At 54.0% G+C, this 11718-nt stretch overlaps 3 protein-coding genes across 5 annotated transcripts; 2 read left to right on the top strand and 1 right to left on the bottom strand.

The window, feature by feature from the left end:
- Positions 1–101: 101 nt before the first annotated feature.
- Positions 102–4640, top strand: PSME2 (proteasome activator subunit 2). Of its 2 annotated transcripts, XM_045450501.1 has the most exons (11): positions 102–1045; positions 1356–1388; positions 1804–1866; positions 2103–2189; positions 2294–2324; positions 2411–2508; positions 3531–3599; positions 3756–3823; positions 3986–4040; positions 4338–4424; positions 4516–4640. In XM_045450501.1, the coding sequence occupies exons 1-11, from the start codon at positions 998–1000 to the stop codon at positions 4594–4596; spliced, it is 720 nt and encodes a 239-aa protein (XP_045306457.1). In that variant the 5' UTR covers positions 102–997; the 3' UTR covers positions 4597–4640. The 2 variants fall into 2 exon arrangements, with proteins under 2 accessions (XP_045306457.1, XP_045306458.1); XM_045450502.1 differs by lacking the exon at positions 1804–1866 and having other exon boundaries at positions 910–1045.
- Positions 4559–7927, top strand: EMC9 (ER membrane protein complex subunit 9). Its single transcript, XM_045450503.1, has 7 exons — positions 4559–4649; positions 4877–5033; positions 5202–6153; positions 6296–6372; positions 7281–7350; positions 7440–7534; positions 7688–7927. Exons 3-7 carry the CDS (start codon positions 5956–5958, stop codon positions 7866–7868), a joined length of 621 nt encoding a protein of 206 aa, XP_045306459.1. The 5' UTR covers positions 4559–4649; positions 4877–5033; positions 5202–5955; the 3' UTR covers positions 7869–7927.
- PSME1 (proteasome activator subunit 1) lies at positions 7924–10736 on the bottom strand. 2 transcript variants are annotated; one of them, XM_045450499.1, is made up of 11 exons: positions 10553–10734; positions 9894–9926; positions 9687–9749; positions 9461–9571; positions 9327–9372; positions 9114–9211; positions 8801–8869; positions 8648–8715; positions 8487–8541; positions 8323–8409; positions 7924–8149 (listed from the first exon to the last, which is right to left on the bottom strand). In XM_045450499.1, the coding sequence occupies exons 1-11, from the start codon at positions 10589–10591 to the stop codon at positions 8069–8071; spliced, it is 750 nt and encodes a 249-aa protein (XP_045306455.1). In that variant the 5' UTR covers positions 10592–10734; the 3' UTR covers positions 7924–8068. The 2 variants fall into 2 exon arrangements, with proteins under 2 accessions (XP_045306455.1, XP_045306456.1); XM_045450500.1 differs by lacking the exon at positions 9894–9926 and having other exon boundaries at positions 10553–10736.
- Positions 10737–11718: the final 982 nt, after the last annotated feature.

Raw genomic sequence — 11718 nt, 5'->3', positions numbered from 1 at the left:
AGCCACCCCAGGTCACTCAGGCCACGGTCACTCTTTGGCCCCGGGCCCCGCGCCAGTGTTAGTCGGGAACAGGAAGTACTAGCAAAGAGGGCGGGATTGCAACCTGGTTTCAGGGGAAGGGGAGGGGTTTAAGTTTAGGACAGGCTGGGGTCAGGAAATCAGGGGGCGTGGGCAGGAGGGAAGTCAGGTCCCAGCCAATGAAAAGGGCAAATGGTCCCTGACTCCGCCCCCAGGGCTTCTCGGCCTTAAATTCCAAACTAGCGCCCCTCCCCGCCTTCCTCTAGGCTGGTTCCGCCCCTTTCCGGGTAGCCCTAGGCGAGGGGTTACCTTATTTCCCTCAAAGCCTTCTCTATTTAGACCAGTCGGCTTTGCTCTGGTCCCCACCGGGAAAGCCCCACTCTGTAGGGACTCCACTCTGGCCGGTCTGGGCCCCACTCAAGCGAGTCCTGCCCTTTTCTCCAGCCGCCCTTCAAGGCAGGGAACCCTCCCGGAGGAATCCTCCGAGACTGCTCCCTTCCATATCCTGCTATCCCTTTTCAGCCCCAGGCCCGCCCTCCCACTTCTCCCATCCTGATCCCTCTCTGGGCCTTCCTTGCAGTTGAGCCTTCTAGAGGGAGCCCCACCACTGAACACCCCCTTTTCCCCACTCTCCTACCCATCCCACCTCAACCCTGGATTTTCCCCGGACCGCCCTTGCCCTTCCCTGCAAGCCCCTCCCCTTCTCCGAGGGACAGCCCCGGTACCGTCTCCGCGGTCCCACTTTTATACTAACCCCTCCCTCGGACAGCCCCTGGGCTTGTGACCGAGTCCGTACCGCCTTTACTAGTCGCAGCAGGCTGAGAATGACTGAGGGGCTCCCTACAGTTTGCAGACTGCCAGAGGGAGGGGGAAAAGAAGGAAGGGGGCGGGGCCGAGGGGGGCGGGCCTGGACGTGCGGAGTGAAAGCGAAAGGCCGGGCAGAGAGCCGGGAGACCGGAGATCTTGCAACTGGAGCAGCATGGCCAAGCCTTGTGGGGTGCGCCTGAGCGGGGAAGCCCGCAAACAGGTAATGGGGGATCGGGAAGCCAGGAAAGGGTCGGGGAGCCCTCCTGGCTGGAGGCCAGTCTGGGTGCTCCAGGGGACCAAGGCCGTGCCAGAGAACTCCCCCAACCTTTTCTTAGTGCTTTCACTTCTGCTGGGGGATTCCCAGATTCCTGTCCTCTGACCAGTCTCTGCACTGAGCATGAGCTTCCAGGGAAATCTGGCTTGTGGTAGGAAAGGCCTGAGCCAAGTTGGAGGGCATCCCTTTGTGGGTGGGATCTTACTCTTGACAACTGAGACCCTTAACCAACATCCGGGTACTGCTCTCTGTGCAGGTGGATATCTTCAGGCAAAATCTTTTTCAGGAGGTAAGTCTTCTAGATTCAAGCGGTTTGACTCGGAATCTTAGACCAGTACTTGAGGGCCGCAACCTCTCAGACTGACCCCCAGACCCACCCTGGGCCCTCCTTCCTTCCCTTCTCAAACCTTTACCTAAGGCTAATTATTCATCTCCCCCTTTAATTTGACCCCTCTTAATGTTCTCTCCACTTCTGCCACTTCCTCTCCCCTCTTTTGGTGTAGAAGGGAAAAGCTGTGGCCCCAAAGTCCTAACCTTGTTTCTGCCACTTCCCAGCTTGGGCAAGTCCCTTCACTTCTTATGGCTTCAGTTTCCTTATTTGTGATTATTGGAGTCAATGATTTACAAGGGCCCTTCCAGTCCTACTTCTCAGACATCTCTTGAGCATCTTCTGAGATTCCCCACCCTTGCAATGTAACCCACAGGCAGAGGAATTCCTCTACAGATTCTTACCACAGAAAATCATATACCTGAATCAACTCTTGCAAGTGAGTAGTGTGGGCCCTTCTCACTCCATCCCAAGGCCTCTCTCCTCTCCACCCAACCCCTCCAGCGAACAACTGGGCTCAGCCTGCAGAGAACAGTTATGAGTAGTGGACTGGAAATGGTAGGATGGGGTGAGGCCTGAGCCTAGACAGTGGGTGGGTGTGCTGTGTGGAGGGAAGATTGTGACTCAGAATGAGGGGAATAGGCTGGGCATCTGCTGACGCTGAGCTCTGTGCAGGAGGACTCCCTCAATGTGGCTGACCTGACCTCTCTCCGGGCCCCACTAGACATCCCCATCCCAGACCCCCCACCCAAGGATGATGAGGTGAGGCACTCAGTGTGCAGGGGTCAAACTATAATCCAGGTGGGGAGGATAACCCTGCAACCTCCAAGACATTTCTAAAGCTGCTGTCCCCCTTTTTACCTTAGATGGAAACAGATAAGCAGGAGAAGAAAGAAGGTAAGAGAGGAAGGGGTGGCTAGGGAAGAGGAAATGGCACATTGACTGTTGGATGAGAAGGGGCCTGAATGCCCTCTTTTTTACAGTACCTAAGTGTGGCTTTCTCCCTGGAAATGAGAAGGTTCTCGCCCTACTTGCCCTGGTTAAGCCAGAAGTGTGGACTCTCAAAGAAAAATGCATTCTGGTAAGCCTGGGAACTGGGGGAAAGAGAAAGGGAAGAAAAGCCAGGCTAGACCCTAGTCTTCAGAGATACAAGTCCCTCAACCAGTCCTTCAACCTTCCTCTTGCTGAAATAGGAAACTTCCTCTGTGTCTTGGGGTTAGATACTTTGTGTTCTCATTCTGCTAGACCTCTGATACCACAGTGGTGTCTCTGTAATCAGAGACTGTGCTGTATCCACCTCCATAGTGTCAGAACCCACCTCTGTACCAGGTACACCATGCAGGTGCTATGCTATAGTGAGTTGGGGGCTTGGGCCCTCGAGGGAGACTGCTTGGGTTCAAAGCCTGACTATCATTTACCTAGCTGGTGACCTTAAATAAGTTCCTTGGACATTTTGCAACTCAGCTTTTTCATCGGCTAAGCGGGTACAATAAGAATATTTTGGAAGACTGCTGTGAAGATTTTTTTTTAACTTTTTAATGTTTATTTATTTGGGGGAGGGAATGAGAGAGACACAGCATGAGTGGGGGAAGGGCAGAGAGAGAGGAGACAAAGAATCCCAAACAGCCTCCAAGCTGTCAGCACAGAGTCCGACGCAAGGCTTGAACCCATGAACTGTGAGATGGTGACCTGAGCCGAAGTTGGACGCTCAACTGACTGAGCCATCCAGGCACCCCTGAATATTTTTTAATGTTTATTTATTTTTGAGATATAGAGAGAGTGGGGGAGGGGCAGAGAGAGAAGGGGAAAGGGGATCTGAAGCAGGCTCCACTCTGACAGCAGAGAGCCCAATAAAGAGCCCGAACTCACCAACTGTGAGATCATGACCTGAGCCAAAGTCGGATGCTTAACTGAACCACCCAGGCACCCTAAGACTGCTGTGAAGATTAAATTACATATATATATATATATATATATGTATGTATATCACAGTAGCTGGCATATAATAAGTGTTCAACTAAATATAGCTGTTATTAGGAAGTGGTGGTAAAAGTAAGAACCCAGTACGTTTGTTGAATGATTCCTACCTGATCATTAATATAGGTGATCACATGGATCCAGCACCTGATCCCCAAGATTGAGGATGGAAATGACTTTGGGGTGGCAATCCAGGTAAGAAAACTGTATGTGAGGACATTGAGAGCAGGGAGAGACTTGGGGAGTGAGGGATAGGAGCTAGACATGAACTAGGAAGAGGAGGAAGATGGTGAGTGAAGGACAGAGGAAATGAAGTGTTTTTCTTGCCTCCCATCTCTTTTGTTACCATAGGAGAAGGTGCTGGAGAGGGTGAATGCAGTCAAGACTAAAGTGGAAGCCTTCCAAACAACCATTTCCAAGTGAGGGCAGCTGGAGGGCCAGAAGAGGGGCTAAAGGAACATTTCTTTGGGATTGCCAAAGCTGGGCGGTTCCATCAGGATGATGGAGGGCTTTGGGAAGGTTCTAAGGGTATATCTCTCTCTCATTACCCATTCTTGTCATTATCCCCTTGCTTTTGACAGGTACTTCTCAGAACGCGGGGATGCTGTGGCCAAGGCCTCTAAGGAGACTCATGTAGTGAGTGGATAGTCCACCAGTCTTTTAGCTGAGGTGGGGCAAGGAAGAGGGGATAGAGGTCTTCCTTGTCTGTTTTCTGATCTTCCCAATGTAGAGAATATTAAACCAAGAGAATTGGCTAGAAAAACTGATTTGGCTTCAAAACCTTGACCCTTTTCTCTGCTTGATCCTGTGGGATTCCATTTCTTGGTGCTGAGAAGGGACTCATCCTCAAGTTACCTATTCCCTATATGGGGAAACCAGATTAATGTCCCAATCTCCCATGGGGCTGACTCAGCTTTGCCTCCCACATCCCAGATGGATTACCGGGCCCTGGTACATGAGCGAGATGAGGCAGCCTATGGGGAGCTCAGGGCCATGGTGCTGGACCTGAGGGCCTTCTACGTGAGTGTGGAGTAAGCCCCTAGGGGAGATGGTTGAAGGGGATAGGGGAAAGGCCAAGAACCTGACTGCCACCCTTCTGACCTTCTTCCAGGCTGAGCTTTATCATATCATCAGCAGCAACCTAGAGAAAATTATCAACCCAAAGGGTGAAGAGAAGCCATCTATGTACTGAGCCCAGGGCCAGAAGGGAAATAAATGATCTATGCTTTGTGTGGATTATCTCTGGTGTGTGTCATTCATTCAAAAAGCATTTATTGAGTGCCACCTATGCAGCCACTGGATGTGAATGTGGTGGTGGGAAAGAGAGGGGATGCCATAATGGCAAAGATGAATGGGAAGCCCATCCTGTTCTTCAGAAGTCATCCTAAAGAACAGAGTGGAAATTGTGACATGTCATGACAGCTACACAGATAGCCCGTATTTGGGGATTTCACAAGATTATTTCCATCTAGGGGGCTCATGAGTGCCTACTGGAAGAAATGGCTTTTGCGAAGACCCCTTATAGGAATAATCAGGCTTTGAACAGACAAGTAGAAAGCTCTGGCTGAGATCTGAGAATGAAGGAAGGAACAACACTTGTCATTAGCTCAGAGCAAGCCTGAAGAGGGGGTGAGTTTCACTGGGAGAATTAGGGGTGAATGGTGGGACTCCTCAAGGGATGATGGAGAAAAACGCTCCCAAGGCATTATGTTGAAGGAAATTATACTGCAGGACATTCATTAAGGGAAGGATGGGTCGGTAAATTTTCCTTTTTGTTCTCTTTCCCCCTTCCTTCAGCCGATTGCCGTCTTTATTTCTGCAGAGAATCCATTAAGGAAACCAAGGGGCATATATCCTGTAGTGGCAAAGGTAACACGGGTCTTTGGTGAAGGAGCTGGTCTAGAGTACAAATCCATTCATTCCATAGTAGGAGCAAGGCAGTCCGCTTCGTGCCCACGTTCGGAGATCCAGCGCTCGGAGACACCCGACGCCGGGCGCGCGCTCCACCCCCTCTGGCTTCGCGGGGTCTGTGGGGGAAGATGCACAGGTATCACACCCAGCCATCCTGCAATTCTGGGCCGAAGTCGAGTAGCGTAACCAATCAGTGAGAGAGCAGGTCTCTTCAGTTTTCAGGTGTGGGTTCTTTCCAGTGCTCGGGCGACCAAGGTGGGGCAAAGTGTGGACGCGGCCGATGATTGGGCAAAATGAGAACCTCTAAGCCTATCAAAGGGCACCACGTGGGCGGGACTCCAGAAGCTGGTACTGCTCTCTGCAGCAGGCTCTGAACCCCCAGACTGGCGGGGATCTGCGGCCTCCCCAAGCGGGCGGGCGGAGGCGGAGCTCGGCTTTGCAGCGTGCAATTCCCACCGCCTGCGCCCCAGGCCAGGTGGGGACCGGGCGCTGGGACCCAAGTCCCCCAGAGCCGGCTGGCTGCCTTCGAGCCGAGTCAGCGTCACGGCCGAATCTAAGTGAGGGGGCAGAGGGAAGGGACAAGGAAGGCTTCGGGGCACTGGAGGGAGCTTCGCGGACGAGAGCTGGGACCCCGCTCGCCATGGGGGAGGTGGAGATTTCGGCTCGGGCCTACGTGAAGATGTGTCTCCACGCCGCCCGGTACCCGCACGCCGCCGTCAACGGGCTCTTGCTGGCGCCCGCGCCGCGGTCAGGAGAATGCCTGTGTCTCACCGACTGTGTGCCCCTGTTCCACAGCCACCTAGCCCTGTCCGTCATGCTGGAGGTCGCCCTCAACCAGGTGCCGTCGCTGGACTCCCACTGACCACCGGGAAACCCCCTAACACCCCTAGCCCAAGCCCATCCCCGGTCTCTGGGCAGCAGTGCGCACCTACAGGGCGGGCGGCACGATTGGGTTTCTGATGGCCCCTTTCCCACGGCAGGTGGATGTGTGGGGCGCGCAGGCCGGTCTGGTAGTGGCTGGGTACTACCATGCCAATGCAGCTCTGGACGATCAGAGGTGAGTGGAGTAGCCAGAGGCAGAACGCTAAGGGTTATGGGATGAGGGATCAAGAGAACCCTTCTTGGTCGTTCCTCCCATCTGTCCTTCGTCGAATGCTTAGGAGCAGGTACTATATACACCAAGCACTAGGCTGAGTACTGGAGTGAAGGCATATAAAGAAATATGAAGGCGATCCCTGGAGGAGCTGTAGTGGGGGTTCGGGGGGATAGCTGTGTATAAGTAACAAGCTGACACCTGGCTTTAACTGAGGTGCACCCCCCTCCTGGCCAAGCGCTGGCAGAACACAGAGGAAGCCCAACCAGCAATTTCGGGGGGGGGGGGGGGGGAGGGGAGAAATTTCCTTGTATATAGAAAAAGTTATATACTTACATATGAATCCCCTATCTGGATCAAATTATACACAGTTTTGTGATTTGCTTTTCCCTCCTCACTTAGTAAATATGTGCCATCTTTCCATCTCTAAAGATTTGCCTTAGCCTGGCAGCTATATAGTAGGAGTATGGATGGATATACCATGATTTATTTCATGCCTTAAACATTGAGGTTGTTTCCATTTTTTTGTTAATACACACACTGTCCAATTATTACAGTAAATTCTCTTAAGTGGAATTTCTGGGTCAGCATATGTATAGTATACTGCTTAAATCTGGGTGGTTATGCGAAATTACCCTACCAAAAGACCACCTTTGATTTTCACCTTGACCAGCAGTCTGAGCACCTGTTTTCCACAGCACCCAAGCATTAAGCAGTCGTGTATGAAGCTTCAAGCAGGCCTGACCCCTCAGACCAGTTACAGGGAAAACCCGCCACTGTGTCTTCATCTAGGAGACCTGTGTGGCCCAGCTCAGATGGACAGGGTCCATCTCTAGTCACCTCCTCACTCCTCTGATCTTCCCTCTACACAGCCCTGGGCCCTTGGCCTTGAAAATTGCTGGGCGGATTGCAGAATTCTTCCCTGATGCAGTACTTATTATGGTGAGGCCTGGGTTTCAGGGTGGGGACTTGGTGAGAAAATAGGAAGTGGGGTCCTTGAAACCCTCACCAGCCATTCCTTGTCCATACAGTTGGATAATCAGAAACTGGTGCCTCAGCCTCATGTGCCCCCAGTCATCGTCCTGGAAAACCATGGTCTCCGCTGGGTCCCCAAGGACAAGAACTTGTGAGTGCCCCACTCCCACCACCTCTTCTTGGAAACCCACAGCTCCTGGGCCTCCTTTGTCCTTGATCTTGCCCCAAGGGTCCTTCTCTAGACCCTAACCTCTGCCAAGTATCTGGCCCCACTGCCTACTGAGTTTGGGGGTTATTATTTCAGAGTGATGTGGAGGGACTGGGAAGAGTCACGGCAGATGGTGGGAGCACTATTGGAGGGCCGGGCCCACCAGCACCTTGTGGACTTTGACTGCCACCTTGACGACATCCGGCAGGACTGGACCAACCAACAGCTCAACACCCAAATCACCCAATGGGTTGGTCCCACCAATGGAAATACCTGAGTCAGGGCTGGGAGGTGGGAGGGAAAGGGTCAGGATCCAATAAAGATACTTGGGCTGAAGGGCAATGGTATGACTATTTATTGGTCCTGGGAGGCAGGGGAGGGAGAAACCTCAACAGGCTGAAGGTGGGGAAAGTCTGGAGTCCTGTGTAAAAGATAGGAAGGTCTCTGCTGGACCCATTACAGGATGAGAAGAGGCTCTCAATAAATCATTCCTTTTGTTTCTCCCCTCGGCTTCTTGAGCTTCTCGAAGTTCTTCAGGATGATGTCATATAACACAGCCTACAGGGCCAGAGAGGAGTGTGGGTAGCCACAGGCCCCTGGTGGCTCCTATACCCCATTTCTAGTCTTGTGGAGAGGCTAAGCTCTGTCACCCTTCACCCCCAGCCTGTAGGGTCAGGGAGTAGGTGGCCTGGGAAAGCTGCCTCTGCCCACCCCTGCCCCTGCTTCCTCACATAAGCATTGCGGATCTCCATGACCATCAACCTGATGTCCCGGTACTCTGCCTCATCCAGCTCATGCACCAGCTGTCGATAATCACCCTGTGGGAGACTTGGATCAGGTCTGACTTCAGATGTGTCCTTCCCCCACCATGCACCCTGACTTGGGCCTCACCTACCACATGGGGCTGCTTGGCTGCTTTGGTCACAGCATCACCCCGCTCAGAGAAATACCTGTAGGAAGCAGAAGGGTTGGGAGCAGAAGGAAGAGAGGGAGCCCAAGCCTCTGTCCAAGGAAAAGGCAGGGTATGCATGCAGGTGCAAGTGGGCAGTCACTCACTTGGAGATTTGCGTGTGGAAGCCTTCCAGCTTCGTGTGAAGGGCAGTCATCAGCTCAAACACCTTCTCCTGGGGAAAGAATGCAAGGGGAAAAGTGGAAAACAGTGCGGACTGAAGCAGTAAGGAGGGCAGAGGAGTGGGGTAGTGCTCTCACCTGTACAGCCACTCCAAAATTGTTCCCATCTTCAATTCGAGGTATCTGAAGCTGTAACCAGGTGGTGACCTGGAAGGAGGAAATGGTATCAAAGCCACATCAGCTCCCAACCTAACTCTCTGTCCTTTGCTTCCCTGCCCATGGCGAGGGAAGGCATGCCAAGTCTGTCCTGAGCCCCAAGGCCTAAAATTCTGGCTTCACTTGCTGTGCCCTCTCCTGCTAAGACCTGGCAGGTGCCAAGTGCTACCTGGCCCAGACCAAAGAGGACAAAGGATTAGATCTGAAGCCTGGGGGTGGGAGTGGGAGGGCTCACCAGGTTGAGCTGCTCAATGACATCCTTGATTTCAGGCTTTAGACGCTGAAGGAGGACTACGATCTTCTCGTTGCAGTTCACTGGGCCACAGGGAGGACCTACGCAGTGGGCAATGGGTCAGTCACCAGGCTGGAACTGTGTGAGGAGCAGGAAAGAGGAATCCCTATAGAGGAGTTCCTGGGATGTGAGACTCAAGTCCCTTCATAGTGGTACCTTTGTCTTCATCTTCCTCTTTCTTCTTTCCATCTTTGTCTTCCTTCTGCAGGGAGATAGGGGCTCTTGGGAGTCAGGTCTAAGGCTGATTTTCCCCATGGTTGGGTCCCTCCTCCCAGCTCTTCCTGGCTTGCCTCCTGCTGCTTCTTCCGCTCCTCTTTCTCTTTCTCCTTGACTGGATCAGGCACTGGGATGTCCAATGGGGCCTTCAGATTGCTCAGGTTGGCTTCATTGAGAGCTGGCTCCTGGTGCAGGGTGGGAGGAGGGCTGGAGGCAAGGGCATCCCTCTCACCTCACTCTGATGGCCCCCCAGACTCTCCCCTCGATCCTTACTCTCTAGCTTCCTGCTGCCCCCAGTACCTTTAAAAATGCATCCAACTCAGAAATCTTCTTGGGGAAGTAGCTCCCCAGCAGGTTTTCTGTCTGTGTGAAGTGGGGGTGGGGGAAGATGGAGGTCAGAATAAAATGTTCTTCTGGCAGTGAAGCAGTGTTGACACTGCCCAGCAAGGAAGGGCTGAGCGGTGGGAGTTAGGTAGGGGTGGGGTGCTGATGGGCCAGGTTACCTACCTTGGTACACAGGTCTTCACGGAATACATCCACCTGTGGGACACAGGCAGCCCTTCACACACCTGGCTTTACGGCCAGTTCATTTGAGGACCGTTCCCTTAGGGTTGTATAGGGCCTGACATGGGGAAGGGGGTTGGGTTGGGGAGGGTGAAGTGGATTCCCTTGGGGCTGGATGCGGGGGATGAGAACATTCCTGGCCGTGAATGGCAGGTGGTCCAAGTGAGAACAGATCCCTCAGACTCAGAACCCAGGTCTCCTGGGCTGTACAAGGAGGGGTCTAAGAGCCTCTGCGACTGGCACAGGGACGGCATGCTCTGTGGAGTGGGCCCGGGGCCCTCCGGTGGGAAAGGTCATGAGGTGGCAGGGCAGCTCCGGCATCCTGTCTGTGTGTGGCCCCAGGCCCGCGCCAGCGGACTTCCCCTCCACGCCAGCTCTCCACTTCACCGCACCCCACTGAACCTCAGCCGCCTAGCTTATCCCGGCAGGTGGACCTCGCCTGTCTCCCTCCGGCACAGGTGCTCCTGGCACAGAGGCTCGCGTGGGCTCCATTCGACCTCGACTGGACTCGCGACGGGGGTTGGGGGGTAGGTCATGGACGCCTGCAGCCTTTCAGAGCCACGCCTCCCTAATGGGCCCTTCCTCAAACCCGCAGCGCTCACCTTGGCTTGGGCTTCAGGCTGGACCCTGAGCGTGGCCATTGCCGGGGCTGGGGGCCTAGCGCCGCACGAGAAGCGGAGTGCGCACAGGGAAGGAAAAGCGAAAGCAAACGCTCGCCCCCACCACTGCCTTCCTCGGTATCGGGGAGTGGAGGTACTGGAGGGGGCGGGGCCAGACGGGGAGAGGAGAGGGCGGAGCGGGGGAGGGCTGCAGCCGCGGCGGGGCTCCCCCTGGAGGCCGAGAGGAGCACTGCCACCGCCACCTCCGCGGGGCGACCAGCGCCAGCCCGCCTCCACTTCGCAACTCTGCCCCCCGACGCTCAGCCACTCCCACCCCACCGCCTAGCTTCCCGCCTTTGGACTCGAAGCCTACTGCCACCGCCCCGCCCCCCGCTTTTTTTCAACCCCTCGCGTCCCCACGTACCGCGGGCCCGCCTCCCCGCCTCCCGGAGCCCATAGGCCGGCCAAGACCAGTGCCCGCCTCCCATCTCCCTGCCTCGGCGTTCCGCTGGTTGTCTTCTGCTCCTGCTCTGCTGGGACCGTGATAATCCTTACCTGGCGCTCTTTCGTCTTTTCTGGCCTCCGTACATAGCCCTGGCTCCATGGGCATCTGCTGGCCCATGCGGTGACATAAGACACTGTCACCACTCCAACCCAGGCCCCGGTCAACTCTCTCCTGGCCGTTGTTGTGGACTACACCCCTCGATACTCTCCGCACAGCAGTGGCATGAGACCCCTCTCTTGGCTTAAAACCCTTTCTCAGCTTCCTGTTGACCTTAGAATGAAATCTAAAGGGCTTTCCTGGCTCATAAGGCTTGCCTGGCCTGCCAGTCACCTGTTTTTCAACTTGACTTTCCATTGCTTTCCCCTTTCATTACACTTGCAAATACCTAGGCCTTCCATTGTTGCTTAAATCTGTCTGGTGTTCATTCCTACACTCAGGGCCTTTGCCCTTACTGTAATCCCTTTGCTTGACACACCCTTTCCCTGCCTTAGGTTCTCAGTTCAAATGTCACCTCTCCAGAGGGAACTCTCTCCAGTAAGTCTTTATTACAAACCAGCCTGTTTTAGTACATTCATAGCACTTAGCTCTCTGATATTAGCCAGTTTATTTTTTTGAGGATAGTGATGGTTTAAGAGATTTTTTTTTTAATGTTTATTTTTGAAAG

The sequence above is a fragment of the Leopardus geoffroyi genome, chromosome B3 (genome assembly GCF_018350155.1).
Source record: "Leopardus geoffroyi isolate Oge1 chromosome B3, O.geoffroyi_Oge1_pat1.0, whole genome shotgun sequence".
NCBI classification, from domain to species: Eukaryota; Metazoa; Chordata; class Mammalia; order Carnivora; family Felidae; genus Leopardus; species Leopardus geoffroyi.
Note: the sequence above shows the minus strand (reverse complement) of the source record. Positions and strands in the feature narration are given on the sequence as shown.